Genomic DNA, 16,091 nt, shown 5'->3' with positions numbered 1-16,091 from the left:
GCTACTGCAAACTATTGCGCAAAACTTGCAAACCATTCAAAGAGTCCAGTGTAGCAGCACAGCAGCACAAAAAACAGAGCAGACAGAGTGTGTGATTGTGTTGATAACACGACAGTGGTGGATTCAGGTAAAACTTTAAGGCTGACTACCAGTAAGCAAATCTCTGAATAGGCCCACCAAATCTGGCTTGACATTAGGTAACTGATGAGATAAGTACGAAACGCTTAGAAGAAATGGAACAGCACGCCCATTACATTATTTTGGTAATGTTTGAATTCAGTCACTATTAGCACCCCTATTCCATTACTGTTTCTTTTAACAATAAAATCCTTATTTCATTATTAACCCAAAATAAGTTGTCCACAGTCTGAAAGGTTAATTGCCATCAAGGTGTATTTTTTTGCAATGGAACAAAACAAAGCCACCAACTTATTCACTAAATTAAAAATACATGAAGCGTTCTTTCATTCAGGTGTAACGATTTCAGACAAACTGCTCTCATTGAATGGGAGCTCAATGCTCAAATTGTCATGCATGGGTAACCATCCCTTCGTGTTGATGCTGTTCTGGTACCTTGCGTTTGGTATTCAGACATGCTGCGTTCTACAGTGGACTCCTGAAGGAAAAAAGAGAATCTGCTCGCAAAAGCAAAAATGCACAACTCTGCCACTGCCGTGCACAGTGGTCAAATGAGCAGCAACCCACCAGTGCCTGGAGGGTGGCTGCGTAGCACTGCTGCTGCCAGTGCTCAGGAACGGTGGCAAAGGCTCGGTGAGGCCACACACGAACGTAGTGGCGTCCCGCCCACTGAACCGCCCGCGCTTGCAGCTCTCGCAGCCCACTGCAGCAAGGTGCCATCTGGAGGCACTCGGCGACACCCGCTATGCACTGGCTGCATGGCTGTCATAGGGAGTAAAGAACACAGGCATGGGATATTGAGGCCCTCAATGAGAAATATAGAAAAAAAAACAGTGCACAGTCTGACTGTGATTGCTAGAGACTGAACCTTTAGACAGTAAATTTTAGAGTGGCAGAAACAAGTGCCTGAAGACACATTATGACACCAAATGGATAAAAAATGCAGGCACTACAAATTCTGCTGAAAATGCAACAGATTTTAAGAAAAGCGAGCCTAAGCTATCTCTGTGCCAATAAAACTAACGATGTGCCTTTTGTAATGTGGAAAGAAAAAAAAGAACTGCTTTAAGCAACCATTCATGCACGATCCTTCTGCATGACTGATACATGAAGAATTGCAGCAAAGCCTGTGGACAGATTTCAGCTAGCCTGTTGCTTGCATTACAATACCTTGAGAGGAACATGAGCATAGAGACAAGGTTTAATAACGACACTTTCCGGACCACAATGTGACATGCAGTCAAAAAGGCATGAAAACATAATTAAAATAAACATTAGGGTTGAGTAGCATGAAATGAACCAAAGGCACTAACATCAGCAACAAGCGCACACCATCAGAAACAGATTTAATTGAATGCTCAGCAGCATCATGACAAACTGGCAATAGCCACAAAGAACATGTAACGGTGGGCTAAAGTACCCTTTCAGGCTCCAATTTTACGGACAGAACTCACAGTAAAAAAAAAATTAAAAAAACTTGTACTCTGTCCCACTAAAAAAAACATGGGATGTTCCAAAAACACAGCTGCAATCAAGCAACAATCGAAAACCAGTTGATTCCTTCATATCTGTAAAACTTCCAATTTTCTAAGTATAGAAAGCCTCAGCTTTTATATTTTTTTTCTTCAGCCTGCATGTAAATAATAAAAGTGTAGAAACATTTACTAACTACTACAACCAAATGCTAAATTCATATCTTGCAAGCATTCAGCACTATATAAAAAGAGCAAACAAGTTATGAGTGCCATTAGCGTGCTAATTGAGAGAAAAAAAGGATTAACTTCTCCAATAAACTTCCAACTGATGAGATGCTCAGTCACAGCAATCACAATTTCCAAGCAAAGAGCATGCAAACATGCCCTATGAACTTTAACAGAATTGTTTTGTCGAGAGCTATACCATGGTATGACAAAAGACATGTGCTGACAACTCAGCCCAGATGATCACTGAAGTAGACACAGGCTGCGCCTGAGAAATGTCAGTCAGACAGCACAAGAAATCCTGCCTCACATACACTACACCTTCAGTAACGATGCCATAGGATAATACACTCAGACCAGAATGGAACACGAACACTCATATGCCATAGTTTTCTACTTTGTTATACCTGGAAACGATGAATCAGGCAAGCTGTACGCTGCAGTTTAAAGTAATCAAGCAAAACCTTTTGTTCTGTTCAAAGGCGGTGTTCGAATTTCATGGCCTGACTGTACAGACTCTATAAAAACTGCCTTCTCCTTGGCACCCTCCCGCCCCCCTTAAATAAAACTTTCATTATGCATGTAGAAGAAGGCACCTAAGACACTAAATCTGCACACATAAAGTTGTACGTGGCAGCCATGAAAAATGTGGGGCCACATTTTGGCCAGGAACAATGAACAATCACTATGTCAGAACACATGCCCATGCACACTTATATGGCTTCTATTATCTATACCATTGAATAAATGGTGTGATTTATGTTTCAGGAACAAATCATACAAGTTACCACACTAAACATCATACCTAATACATTCTAGCAACAGCTTACAATTTCACTGCTGCAACACAGGCTTGAATAATAGCACATTAAGTATGCTCACGCTATATTACATCAAATCATGCTTCGTTGCAGTGTGGTATGCTGTAATTTATACCATACAATCATCACACACCTATAGTGATCCACAAGTGCACAAATAACTTGAGTTACAAATTTATAAAGCTGACAGTAAAGACTGACAGTAAAGACTGGCATTAAAGCTACAAAAACCCATGAATGCTTATCTGCGACAGCTAACTGGTGACAGTCAGACCTAGCTTTTTAATCGTGTTCTCATAGGGGATCAAACTGTTGACAGCCAGTGAAAGCTATGCATGCATGTCTTTGTATACAACAGAAAAATCACGGCAATGGTGACGCCAATCTGCAAGGTCCTGCCTTGATACTAGTACAAAGCTAACAAGCAAATGACCTCCACAGGCATGCCTGAAACAAATATTGCATACCTACTACTTCCACAACTATGTGCAACAACAGAGCAGGAAACACAGGCTGGGCAGCCAGGTCACGTCACACACACACACATACCTTGTGAAAGAAGTGGCAGTAGTAAGTGCGCACATGGGAGAGCACCACTCGACGCAAGCTGTCCACACCAAGCACCTCAGCCAGGAGTGCCAGCTCCGAGACATGCACTTCCCGTGGAGGACTGGCCGTGCCTCCATACAGGTGGTGCAGTGCAAAGACCACTGCACCATGCGTGAACCTGTAATGTACAAAAAGTATTAATACTGATTCAAGGGTTGTTCACCCATAAAGTGTTGTATTCCCTAAGCCTGCGTGAACATGGGATAACTCCTATTCCCATCTGATGCTTTGGGCAGCTTCACGATACACTATTCAAAGACACCATCACTTGCTCGTTCCCTATGAGAAGGCATAGGTAAGGCAACTAACTTTCTGCAATGAAAAATTTTAAATTCCCCAGACTGAGAACAAAGATTATGCAATATTCTCTGAGATGAAATAGCTGGTTTAGAATGCACATCATGTTATATTTGGATCCAAAAAATAAGCATAGTGTGAATTTTTTTTAATGTGATTGCATTTAGGCTGTCATCATGCACTTTCTAGTTCCTTCATAACAAAATTTCCTGATTGGTCAATTGGGGTCACATGAATGATGATGACATCATCAGGATCATGTGACCCCAACTGACTAATCAGAGAACACCGCCAAATTTGAAATTCCCTAATGATCAATTGAGAGCTGACATCATCAAGGTCGTGACTCCAAAGGAACCAATCAGAGGGCACTATCAAATTTTCAATTCCGAATTACTGGCCGAGAGAGGTCATGTGACCTTGCGACATCATCACAACCTGGCTACCATGGCACGTGACAACCTGTCCACCGGGTTGTGAACTGCTTGGCACCGGTGGCCCATGAAAATGAAATTATTTCAAATAAATTCAATGCAGTTGCCACCTGCCCACCACGGTGCTGCCCATGAACCTTACAGGACCTTGGGAAGAACAACCTGGGTCTCACAAGCACCAACAGTGGCTGGTTTAACATAGCCACCTGCCAGGGCAGTGACATGTACAGCTCTTAACCCCTGCCCCACTGAGTCAGCAGTAGTATAAAGACTCCCATGAACTATGAATGCAGTTTAGAGGGCCGTGACATTGTCAACATGACATGACCACTTGTGGACTAATCATAGGGCACCGTCAAGTTTGAAAATCTGAGGACCCCCAAAATTATGGAAGTAGGCTCACCTCAAAAAATGAATTATGGTGGATTAGCAGGTATAAGTTGGTGCATTAAGGTGGATCAGTGGGTTGGATTAGTATAATCCCATATTATAACCCAATGGAAGGCACTAGAACATTCTGGGTGGTGATGACTCATGTATACAATATAAGGGCAATGGAAGCAATTCCAACCAGTTTTGGGAAGAAAATTGCAAGCAGAACATTGGACACTCATTGTAGAAACCATAGCACGCAACCTAATACTATCGCATTTTCTTCGTTAAGAATGTGGTTAAGAAGGCCCTCAAGTGTTTTTCTGAGCTTTCAAAGGCAGTGAAAGCTGCTTTGGCCACCACATTTCGGAGAGGGTAGGAGAAGCCAGCTTTTTAATTACCTTGGGGCAAAGTGCGTGGCGTGCGAGTACAAAGGAAAATATAGCTATGGGTGTGGAATGAAAATGGGGTGGGTCACTGAGAAAGAGAAGGCACTGAAAAAGTTGAGCGAGTACCACTGAGTACCTAGTGGCAGCATGGCACGCTGATGGCGGCTGCTGTTATGAGGGAGACTGCGTGCATTAAACCACTGGAGGCCTGGCTTCACTCCATTGTGGCACATGCATCTGAAGTGTTCCCTCTTAAATAACGTCGACATACCTGTTGCTTCTGTTTTTTAGCGTCCTGTCTGCATTTTTTCATTAATTTGGGAGGGGGGGGGGGGGGGGGGGGGGCTCGGCTACGGTTGGCCTGAACGTTTTGAGATTGCAATATAATCATCATAATGCTTCTTATAAATTTCTCCTCAGTTTTCAAACTCCCCCCTCGCATTATATTCGTGCAAATAAGGTCGTTCTACTGATGACCATAACAATAGCATCAAAAAGAATGTGGCTGCTAGCATATAATGCCTTGAAAAACACTTAAATCTGCTAACTTAAGCTGCGGGAAATTAGGCCCCTTAGGCATAAAGCAAGCCTGGCTGACTTCGCACAGCTCTTTCCTACGGCTCAAGGATTTGCCTTAATGAGATCGAATTTGAGCAGCTTATATTATAAGACCAGCTCAAAAACCACATCATCAAGCTAGAGTCCATCTCAAAGGTTCATTGCATTCATGATCAAGGACACTCTCCACCCGCTCCCCCTCCAACCCCCCCAAAAAATAACAGTGCGTAAAAACGTGAGGAATAAAGCATCTCACTGAGATGTGTACTTGAACTGACACCATTTGGCACATTTTCTTATTTTACTATGAGTGCAGGAAAACTCTCCTGTGTCCATGGTTTAATTCCCCCACTTTGCTCACTTACTGATTTGATTCCCTTAGAGATCATTTCAGATTTGCAAGATTTCTGTTCATGTGTAAATATGCACTGAGCATGCATTCTGTTAAAATACATAGCATACAGTTACATGATGGTGCACACATTTCACGAAGAAAACTAGGAATAGTTGCTGTAATGGCATTTGAAGTTTTACTTGGGGGAAAATAAGATACTGCACTTATCACTGCTCAGCTGAACGAAACAAATATTCCAAACCCTGCCACTGTAACATATGTTTCTCTCTTTTTCCTTGGGGTAGTTTACTCACAGTAAACTCATGCACACTTGAAAATAACACAAGAGAATCGGCTTCATATAGCAAAGGCCGCAGGAAGCGGGCGCAAACCATTTTTCCCCTGGTGGCACCACTGCCATGCCATGGAACAATGCTTGCGCTCCTCCTGCCAGTCGGCACACATACTCAATTCAGACACCACAAGTCCAAGTGATATCGACTTCACACCGGAGTTCCCGGGTTCGAACCTGGCCACAAAAGCCCCATTTCGATGGAGGCAAAATGCAAAAGGCGCCCGGCCCTGTGCTGTGGGATGTCACTGCACGTTAAAGATCCCCAGATGGTCGAAATTATCCCGGAGCCCTCCATTATGGCATCTATTTCTCTCTCCCTCTTCTTTAACTCCCATCTTCCTCCCTTCTCTTATGGTGTGGTTCAGGTGTCCACTGAGATTTGAAACAATTACTGTGCCATTTCCTTTCCTCAAAGACCAAAAACCACAGCCCTCTTCAGTTTATCTACAAAAACTCCTGTCTTGTCCAAGCCCAAGCCACACTATCCCACTAAATTTCCTTACTTAACCACTCTACCCAATTTTCTGAGCCAGTTTTCTACCTGTCCTGTGCATTACATGCCCTGACATGTAATGGCATTACAAGAAGTTCATTTCGTCATCCGAGTTTCAGCTAAACTACCCTCAACTTGCCCTTCTTCTCTGTACAAATAATGTCCTGTCCCTTGCTGCACAACATTTTCTTTCCCATTCTTTGCTGGACTGTTTTCAACTTCAAGTTTTTTGTTAGCCTCTGTTACTAAGCCTCATGGGTGAGTACTAGTAAGGAGCATAAGTTATATATCGTATTTACTCTCCTACTGGAGAGTAAACTTCGGAATAAAACTTTGGGAACAACTTTAAAAAAAGTTAACAACTGAAAATGCTGCACAGATTGAAAAACAAGTCTCAAGCCATCAGCATATGGTTCAGGCGACTGGTACAGTGCGTTACATAGAATAAGTAGCGGCGGTGCTGTGAGAAACTGGTCACTGAAGACAATATATCTGAGTTCTAAGTGCGAAGATTCTTAGTGCCGAGAAGCACACAAGAGAAGATGCGAGGAATAAATGACTTCATTTCGTCCTTTCGAAGTTTGGCAAACAATTTTAACTGATGCTGTCCCATAACGGTAGAAAGTTATCAAACAAAAAAGCAATGATCATACTTTTACGTGGATTTGCTATGCGGCCATACCACCTCCATCAGGGACATGAGTGTGCTCGTGCTCATAGTTTGAAAGTGTGTGCTAAATGGAAACAGTTCCAAGTGTTTTGTTATCGTTGTTTCTCAAAACAACACTGCGAAGTCAAAGGCTCATTATATGCTATTGCATGTCCTCAGGTATGTGAAGGACACAACTTCTTTTTTATGATTACAGAACCAAACATTATAATGAGTAAGTGCAAAAATTCTATGCCTGATAGTAACACCAGCAATGTATACTTCCTCCTTTCATCTTCTCCTCTCCCAGTTAAAAGTTGAGAAAACATGGGAATATCAAACTTCATGTCTGTTTTCAGTGATCATCCTTAATTTAAGCCCATCCCAACTCACTCAAAACATTCCAACTTTTTGATTTCCAAGCATGTGAAACTAGTTTCTCAATCTGTACAGAACACCTGTTTGTGCTATTCTCAACTCTGGTGAGGTGCAGCCTGCCACGTCTAATGCCCTGCATATGACACAGGCAGTAGAATGCCACTCATTTTCTTTCTATCACACATATCTCATAGCCTTGGCATTCAAGGGTTTAACAAGCTTTAGGCCCCTTGGTAGTTAAAGGACCACAGACACCTAATTTTAGTTACATGTTTTCTTCTCTCAAGTGATGCGTTAAACATCGGAATACTACATTGTTCTCCACGTGGTATTCACCTATTACAGCTAAATAATTTATAATTGGATTTCTTCTCTCATGATGTTTGTTTCAGTTTCATCAACCGAACAATGGCTGTGACGTAGTTGGTGTTTAGGTCACATGAGTCACTAAAAATGAAATGTAATCATCGATACATAGTTTTAATTCACTACAGCACATAAGCCCGCCTGTTTCAAGATTTCGAATGACAAAAATGATGTACCAGCAATTATATAGCAGTTTTTTCATGGCTCACGTGACCTAAACACCAACTACACGTCACAGCCATCATTCGGCTGATGAAACCAAAATTGAAAGAGCATCAAGAAGAAATTAAAATATAAATTATTTTTATGTAATTATTAGTAGTATGATAAATTATTAGTCTATGTAATAAGCTAGTGCAGCATGTCAGCTACGTATATATGGTTCATATGTACAAATTATTATCCGGCCGCCGCCGCGGCTCAGTGGTTATGGCACTCGGCTGCGGACCCGAAAGAAGCGGGTTCGATCCCGGCCGTGGCGGTCGAATTGTCGATAGAGGCAAAATTCTAGAGGCCCGTGTACTGTGCAATGTCCGTGCACTTTAAAGAACCCCAGGTGGTCGAAATTTCTGGAGCTCTTCATTACGGTGTCCCTCACAGCCTGAGCCGCTTTAGGACATTAAACCGCCCTAAATCAAATCAAACAAGTTATTATCCCAAAGCGGAACACAGGCTACGAGAGATGTCATAATGAAGGGTTCTGCATACACTTTGGCCATCAAAGGGTTCTTAAAGTGATTGCACAGCACATAGGAATTTTTCAATTTAACCCGCATCAAAATGTGGCCGGAATTTATCTCACAACCTCATGTTTGCTCAGCAGCAGAATGCCTTAATTAACCACTGTGCCACCACAGCTCATCAACCTACGTGGAAATATTAATCGTCTATGACAGTGAACATATAAAATGGACACTGCACAATAATTTAACTACCAGCAGTTATTATATATGCACCTCAACTTCGGCAAAAAGGTAATAGACCAATTTCACAAAGCCCACTGCGCATGTGCGTGTTTACCAGAAGCAGTCAAGCGCCATCATGGTTGTAATCCTTCATGGCAGGATCTGCATGACAGCCCACCTTATTTGACGCCTTGACTGGCATTATAGATCCAATCGCAGCAGCTTTGCGCCGAGTCATTTATTATGGTCGGTTAAAGGAAACAAAGGTGCCACTACATAGTTTCAAGGGGTGCAGTCCTGATCGCAGCTGATGCAGCAGTGAAAGGGTGTGTAGTTGCTGCACAGAGGGGGTGGCCACGACGGTGACGCTGCGCTTGTTACTCAAACCTTCATGTTTAAATGTTGCAAGCAACGATGGAAGCGTGCTTGACCGTCACTTTTGCTCATTCTGCCAGCAGATCATTTCTATGCATAGTGACGCATGTGTTTGAGTGCCCTCGTACAGTGCTTACAGTTCTTGCCATCTCATTTTACCCTGTTAATTTTCACGGCATCCATCTAGGCATTCACTAGACATGCCATGTTTTTTGTCTTTATTTCTTCTTGTCTAAAAATGACCATGCGGTTGTTTTATTTGCTCAAATAAACATAACTATATTCACAAAGTGCTTGGTGGCTTACCAGTAAGAAAGCTGAGGAGTACAAATAATCTATGCCATTTTGCTTAATATGTAGAACCGTGACAAATGCGCGTTTAATGTAGAATAAAAAAAACGAGAAGCAAATCGGGGAGGTTTTCAGTGCACCAGATTAGGATAGAATGTTTTTTATAAGACTTGTGACCAATAAGTTGATTTTTCAGCGGATTGTTGTACACTGATTTCGTTTTTATTTAGGATCATGTAATCTTTGCTGCTAGGGCACCTGCCATGTGATTTGCTCTTGCTATTTACTCAGTGCAGGACTGAACACGCTAATTGATGGGTAAACACTACATGGCCATTTTTTGTTGCTAAGATGGAATGGTCAAAGACCAATCTACAACAAAAAATCACAAATTATTCTACATTTCCATGGTTTTATAGACATGCTTTCTCATTTCACAAAATAGAGAAAGCACTATCGCTACTATGGCAGCTTGACGGATCAGGAGAGACTACACACATCAAGCATACAACATTGTGGACTCCTGAATATAACAATAAAACTTCGCACAGTTCTTCACCCGCAACCTTACACCAGGCAGAAATCGCTGTAAAGACGGCTTGACGAAGCAGCACAAAGGTGAACCTGACCACCTCCTTTTGTTGGCAGTTGAAGAGCCTCCCTCAAAGTTGAATGGCGCATAAAAGGCTTTTTGGAGCTTCAGACCTTAAAAATTCACCACTTGCCAACCTACACTGATTACAGTGACATGATGGCTAAATATGCCGAATAGGGCTTCTCCAGCTGCATCTTGTGATCAGCCTCTGTGCTCTATTTTGGGGACCTTTTCATCTTTCCAAGAATAGAAAAAATCCAGAACCCTCTGCTTCGCGCAGCTGTCGGAACACCTGACACCCCTCAGGTGAACCCACTTGTCCCACAAATTCAGCATTCAGGCAGATAAACATTGTCTGGCGATGCAAACATGACTGCTTCTCGCAAATACGCCACGCACCACGGCGACGCGGCTGCTGGCTGGAGTGCCAAAACTCTCAGAACGCATTGTGACAGCGGTGGTGGCGTAGTGCAACTGGTGGTGAAGTCGGCGTGTTAAAAAAAAATTAGCACCCATGGCCATGAACAAAATGTATGGTTAAGTTCTGTACACAAAAAATATTTACGCGCACTGTGCAACCATAGTGCACCTCCTCAGAAAACAAAAATAGTGTGCAAGTTTTTCTTGCATCCAGCCTATCAGAGATGATCATATTATATGCTAGCAAGTTGAAAGTCCAAATTTCTCAAGTAGGAGAAACTTGCATGAAAAGCTGCATGAAAACCTGCGTGAAAAAAAAAAGAGGAAGAACACGAGCCTTTCTCACCCATCCATGCTGATGAACTCTGTCTCCTCAGCAGCAAAATCTTCCCTGAGAATGAGTGAGAAATAGTCAGACCGCGAGGCCAAAATGAACCTGTAAGGAAAAAAAAAGCAATGCAATAGACTAATTAAACTTTTAGGCTCAATGAAGCCACATCAGCGCCACCTCTCTATTGCCAGAGCCACCTTCTACAGGAAAATGCCGGCACAATAAACCTACTGGTAGTGTATACCTTGAAGTACTACCCCGTTGCTAGAGCTCCATCTATTGGCTCAGGGCACTGCAACATGTTCCAGTAAAATACTATACCTTCTGCACTGTCCAACAGCCCATAAAGAGTCCCCAGCATGCTAGATGGCTGATCAGCAAATTAATTTATGCTGATTTTTACGCATTTGCACACTGTGCATCCTTTTCCACAATTCTTGCATGGAAAGCGAAAGCTACACTAATGTTTCAATGCTGACATAGGAGCTCAGTAGAGGTAATACCCATGCAGAGTGCCACCACGCGAGAGTTTACGGTGCTTGTGCATCCACTGTAACTGGGTTTCATGTCTACAGACATTTGTGCTGTTTGAAACTCAAGAGCTGCAGCCCTAGAGTACATCATGACAGTCAAGTTGCCCTCGTCTGTACTAAGCAAGTGTCTGCAGCAATTGACGCTGTCGTAAGTCGTAAGTGATCACAACTGTATTCAATTTCCTGCATACATCTTGAAGCTTTAAATTCTATGCTCTGCACTGTACTTATTTGTAAGCTGAATGCACACTATGAAGAAAGCACTGCCCTCGGCTTGCAGAAGCCAAAGAAGCTCAGGAGTGACCTAAGCTCTTCATCTTCAGCTCTCAACAAAACAGCAAGGAAAGCAAGAAGGCAAACAACAAAGATAGCATCACTGCTCCTGCTGAAAAAGCCTTCAGCTTAGACCCCTTGCCACAAGCTTAGCCCTCCAGTTCAGCTTAATGGAACAGAGCAGGTCCCATGGCCATATGGGGATGCCATTTGTCAAAAGCTGGCAGATGCTAGTGAGAAAGCCTGCTGGTTTTACAGGAAGGCCAAAATACAAGAAAGTGCAAGGTGCAACATGCCATAACGACCCTCCGGTTATTGTCCTGCGCATGTGCATTGGCGCCCCGCAATTCCACTATGCTCCTAACCGATAGGGTCTCCCTATTATAAAAGTATTTACGGCAGCCGAAATGCTGGGAAGAGTAGGCTGGTTGCCGCACTTAGCGTACACAGATTCGCGGCTCCCCACTAAATCCCGCTGGGAAAAAGCCACTTGACATTTCTCTCTTGACCGGTCCGCAGGCTGATAGCGTGCCTCGCGTAGTCGTGACGTGTGAACACATGATGCATGCGCATGAGCCGCGGAGGGGCCACGGACCGACAGTCCGTCGTGTGAATCGGCCTTAAGTGGTACATTGCCTGTGCAGAATGTGACAATTTGTTGATGGGTATTCATACCTGTGTGCCCCGATGTCTTTGCCTTCTACACGAATTGTGATGTCCGTCTCCACCTGGCCAATGAACATTCTGAGCAGGTCGTCCCCCAACTTGGAGCAAGCACCTAGCCTCTCTGGGCTGCAACCTGACTCCTGCATCCTCTTGTCGATGCTTGACAGGCAACTCACTTCAGAAACCTCAGAGTACACAGTCTCTGAATCATCATCGCCATCTCCAGGAGAGAAGGGAGGCTGCGGTAGGCATAAGTAGCACATAAAGAAAGACGTAAGGATGCCAGGGCACCCATAAACACTCCATGAATGATTGCACTAATTACATTACACTGAGATATGGATCAATTTCTAGTTGTTCACAAACTATTCCCGCAAGAATATCTGCAACCATTTAATAAATGCTAGTTAATGAAGTTACCCTTGGAAACACCTATAAAACGTATTATACACCAGGACTTGACATCACGTAAGTGTCACCAGCGTAGTGTTCACCTTGCGAGCAGCTCCCTGATGCCAATCAATCAGTTAGAATGTCCCTGATTCACTTCCCATCAAACACAAAGGAGCAGGAGGATATTAGAAGCCTACTACACTGAAAATACAGACAGGTTTAGGTATCACCAGAATGAGCATTCCAAGTGGCATGAAACAAAATCTGAAGTCTGAGTCCATTCTATTAAACCTGACACTTTATGCAGGTCTGAGCTGCTGTGCTCGGATAAGGTGGTGGACCCTTTGGTCATCAATATCATGCCTGGGCCACCAGCATCATATTAATGGCCCATGTTGCAAGATGCACATTATGTGTGCCATTAACTGTGCCCATAAAAGCTCCAAAGAATGACATAAGAAGGATTTCATAACTAAGGGGACCTAATGAGGCCTGATCATTTCAAAGGATGGTATATTGTCACACCAGCAAAAAAAATTACTGCTCTACCCCCTTAAGGCACAAAATTATTATCCAAAGCAGGGAAATGCTAAAACTTTCAGATTTCCCCAAAAAAGCATGCCAAGATTGCACATGAAAATTTTCCATTCTCCCAGATGCCTAATTACGAAATTTCTGTTCAAACCTCCTACATCTCCACATCGTGCAAAACTAGTTATAGGGTCCCTATTACATCTGACTGGTTCTACCATAAAGAGTTGTGCTACAAACAAATCGGCACATTTTAGGCATTTTAAAGTAATCATCCTTGCAAAACAAACAAAATAAAATGCGTATTCATCAGATCTTTACCAGAGCTATTGTAAAATGTGGGAAGTTTTGGTTTATGGTTTATGGGGGTTTAACGTCCCAAAGCGACTCAGGCTATGAGAGACGCTAAAATGTGGAAAGTGTCTACCTTAAACACAACTTTTCAGTTAATGTCACATGCCTGTCTTGAAACGGTTGTATGGAACATTTTACACATACAGTATCAGCATTTTCTTTTAGTGCGCACATTAGTGGACATTATGCCTTGTAAAAAAGGATTTGACAGTGCTCAGGTCAGTTGAACAAATGCAGGCGCAGTGCATGAAGGGGCTATACTATCTGAGGCATGTACGCACCCTGGGTATAGTTTCCCTGGGCATGACTGCAGGAGACTCTTGAACCAAACTTGTATCAACCTTAGTCACAAGAGCTTCCATTTCTGGTTTCTTGGGCAGCACTGTTGACGACACTGGACCCGCTGATGGCACCTCCTCAGCTTTTGGAAGCACATCCTTTTTAGGCACATTACCTTCCCGGTCACTCTCATGCTCGAGGGAATCGCTGTCCTCTCCATCGCATACCTCCGACCTGCGGAATGTCATGGCATCAACATCCTGTGGCCGTGTCGACGACTTTACGGGCAATGCCCTGGGTGCTGGTTTCACAGGCTCTGGCTTCACCTTGCGTCTAAGAATCGGGCTCATTGGCAGCAAGCACACTTCGGGAGGCTGGAACCTTGTCTGGCATGCAGACACCCTCCTTGGTGAAGAGACGTCCCCTTCAGCAGTGGGACACGGTGCCATTCGAGTAGGCTGTTCCATAGCTGGGATCTCCTCTGACACAACCAATATCTCTTCACGCTCAAAGTGTTCCCACATGCGGTGTTCAACAATGCTTCGCTGCCTCTCTACAGTGTTTGCACCATCCTTTGTAGGCTTTCCTTGGTAGTTACTATAGGCTTCTTGGGCACAGACAACGCTTTCACTGTGGTCATCATTGATGTCAATAAACATCGACAGTGACAAGGTACGGGGCATTGTGCGAGAGGATGGCTTCTCATCAGGATGAGAGTCATCGTGGTGAGCTGTATTGAAGTCGACATACATGTAGCATGACTGAGGTCGTTTGGATGAATCACTATCTCCTTTGGGATTGTTTGCTGGTGACCTTTTCTGGGCCTGGCCTGCATCCGCATCTCCGCCGGCATCTATGTACATGTAGAGAGACGAACCTTGGTTTGACGGCTCCCTGTGCTGCTGCGCTTGGTTTTCTTCCGGTCTTGTCTTGTTTATGTCGATGTAGAAGGGGAACAGTGCCCCCGATGCACGCCGCTCTTGGTTTGACCCCGGTTCAGCTTGGTCTGCAGCACCCTGTGAGGGCACTTCCCCCATATCATTAAGGCTGTCGTATGCCACTGCCTCGGTAACAGACGTGTTCTGGGACATGAAGCCAGAATCATTCATACCAAAAGCAGCACAAGAGCCTCTCTTCTCGCCAAGTTGCCCACCGACCTTAGGTGATCTCGGAAGGCATTGGTACGATACTGGCATGGGAGCAGGAGATTTCTCGTGCAGGAAGAATGCAGGCATTGGTGCCAGAGATTTTCCATCCTGCTCTGTGGAGACTTTCAAGCCTGCTTTATTGCACTCATCTACAGTGGTAGATTTGCTGCTATGCTGCTGCTCCTCATGCTCCTGCACGCCCATTATTGCTGCTGTCTCTTCCCCATTCCACTTTTCAATGGCTGCCTCGAGCGGCATCTGGCTCTGCAGATCAAATGTTCCACTTCGCACCATGCTGCTGCTCATGCTCACAGAGCACTCATCCCGGTTGTCTGACACGTCATCGCAGGCTTGGCTTTCCTCATACACTTGGCTGTTATCGCATAGGCTGTCTAAAGGTTCTACATTTCCAGTCGTTGCAGCATGGTTCTTAGTGCAGTTGGTGTCATTGTCATTCACAAAGCATGAGCGGAAATTTTCTAGTGAGTCCTCAGCACCCGTCTGCTCGAGTGACCCAGTAAACAAGCCGTCATTGTCCCCACCTGGTTCATTGACTGAGCCGCTCTCGGTTACTTCCCGAGTTCCGTCTCTGGTGCCAGTCTCTCCGGTCATGTCCTGAAAATCATCATCGCCACCATCTTCATCATCGGTAGAGGCAGGACCATCCTGGGAGCGGAGGGCTCGAAGAATATCATGCTCCTTCTTTCGAATGTCATCATCGGAGTACACGCTCCTGGGTGAAATGCCAGACAAGACAAAAAAATCAATCAATGCACCAGCCCCCAACATGAACAGGATGTTAAGTGTTTGCTTCAGTAATCAGACACTTCTGCACAAATAAGCACATTGGTAGACAGGTCCATAAGAACCCCTTTTTTCCTTCCCTTCCTTCGTCACCTTGTGTCAGTTCAGTGCAAATGGAACAGCACACAAAGGGACGAGCACAACAGAACAAGCACTGTCCTCCTACAGTTTTCCCTTTATGTGCTTGTCTGCTAGAGCTGAGATATATTATAACTATAACAACTATTTTCATTTCTTCCTTCTTTCTTTCTCATCATGCAGGCAATACTATGCAATCCTGGCATCTGTATTCTAAGCTCA

The 16,091-nt window shown here is 43.9% G+C and overlaps 1 protein-coding gene across 2 annotated transcripts in view; it reads right to left on the bottom strand.

Annotated features, from left to right (window-relative positions):
- Positions 1-16,091, bottom strand: part of LOC144115686 (uncharacterized) — a 92,937-nt gene that overhangs the window by 57,331 nt on the left and 19,515 nt on the right. For both annotated transcript variants that reach the window (XM_077650154.1, XM_077650155.1), the window contains exons 4-8: positions 13,842-15,720; positions 12,292-12,521; positions 10,826-10,915; positions 3,209-3,386; positions 706-900 (exon numbers count right to left, since the gene is read on the bottom strand). In XM_077650154.1, the coding sequence (XP_077506280.1) occupies positions 706-900; positions 3,209-3,386; positions 10,826-10,915; positions 12,292-12,521; positions 13,842-15,720 (2,572 nt within the window). The remainder of the gene's footprint in view (positions 1-705; positions 901-3,208; positions 3,387-10,825; positions 10,916-12,291; positions 12,522-13,841; positions 15,721-16,091) is intronic.

The sequence above is a fragment of the Amblyomma americanum genome, chromosome 1 (genome assembly GCF_052857255.1).
Source record: "Amblyomma americanum isolate KBUSLIRL-KWMA chromosome 1, ASM5285725v1, whole genome shotgun sequence".
In the NCBI taxonomy this organism is placed as follows: Eukaryota; Metazoa; Arthropoda; class Arachnida; order Ixodida; family Ixodidae; genus Amblyomma; species Amblyomma americanum.
Note: the sequence above shows the minus strand (reverse complement) of the source record. Positions and strands in the feature narration are given on the sequence as shown.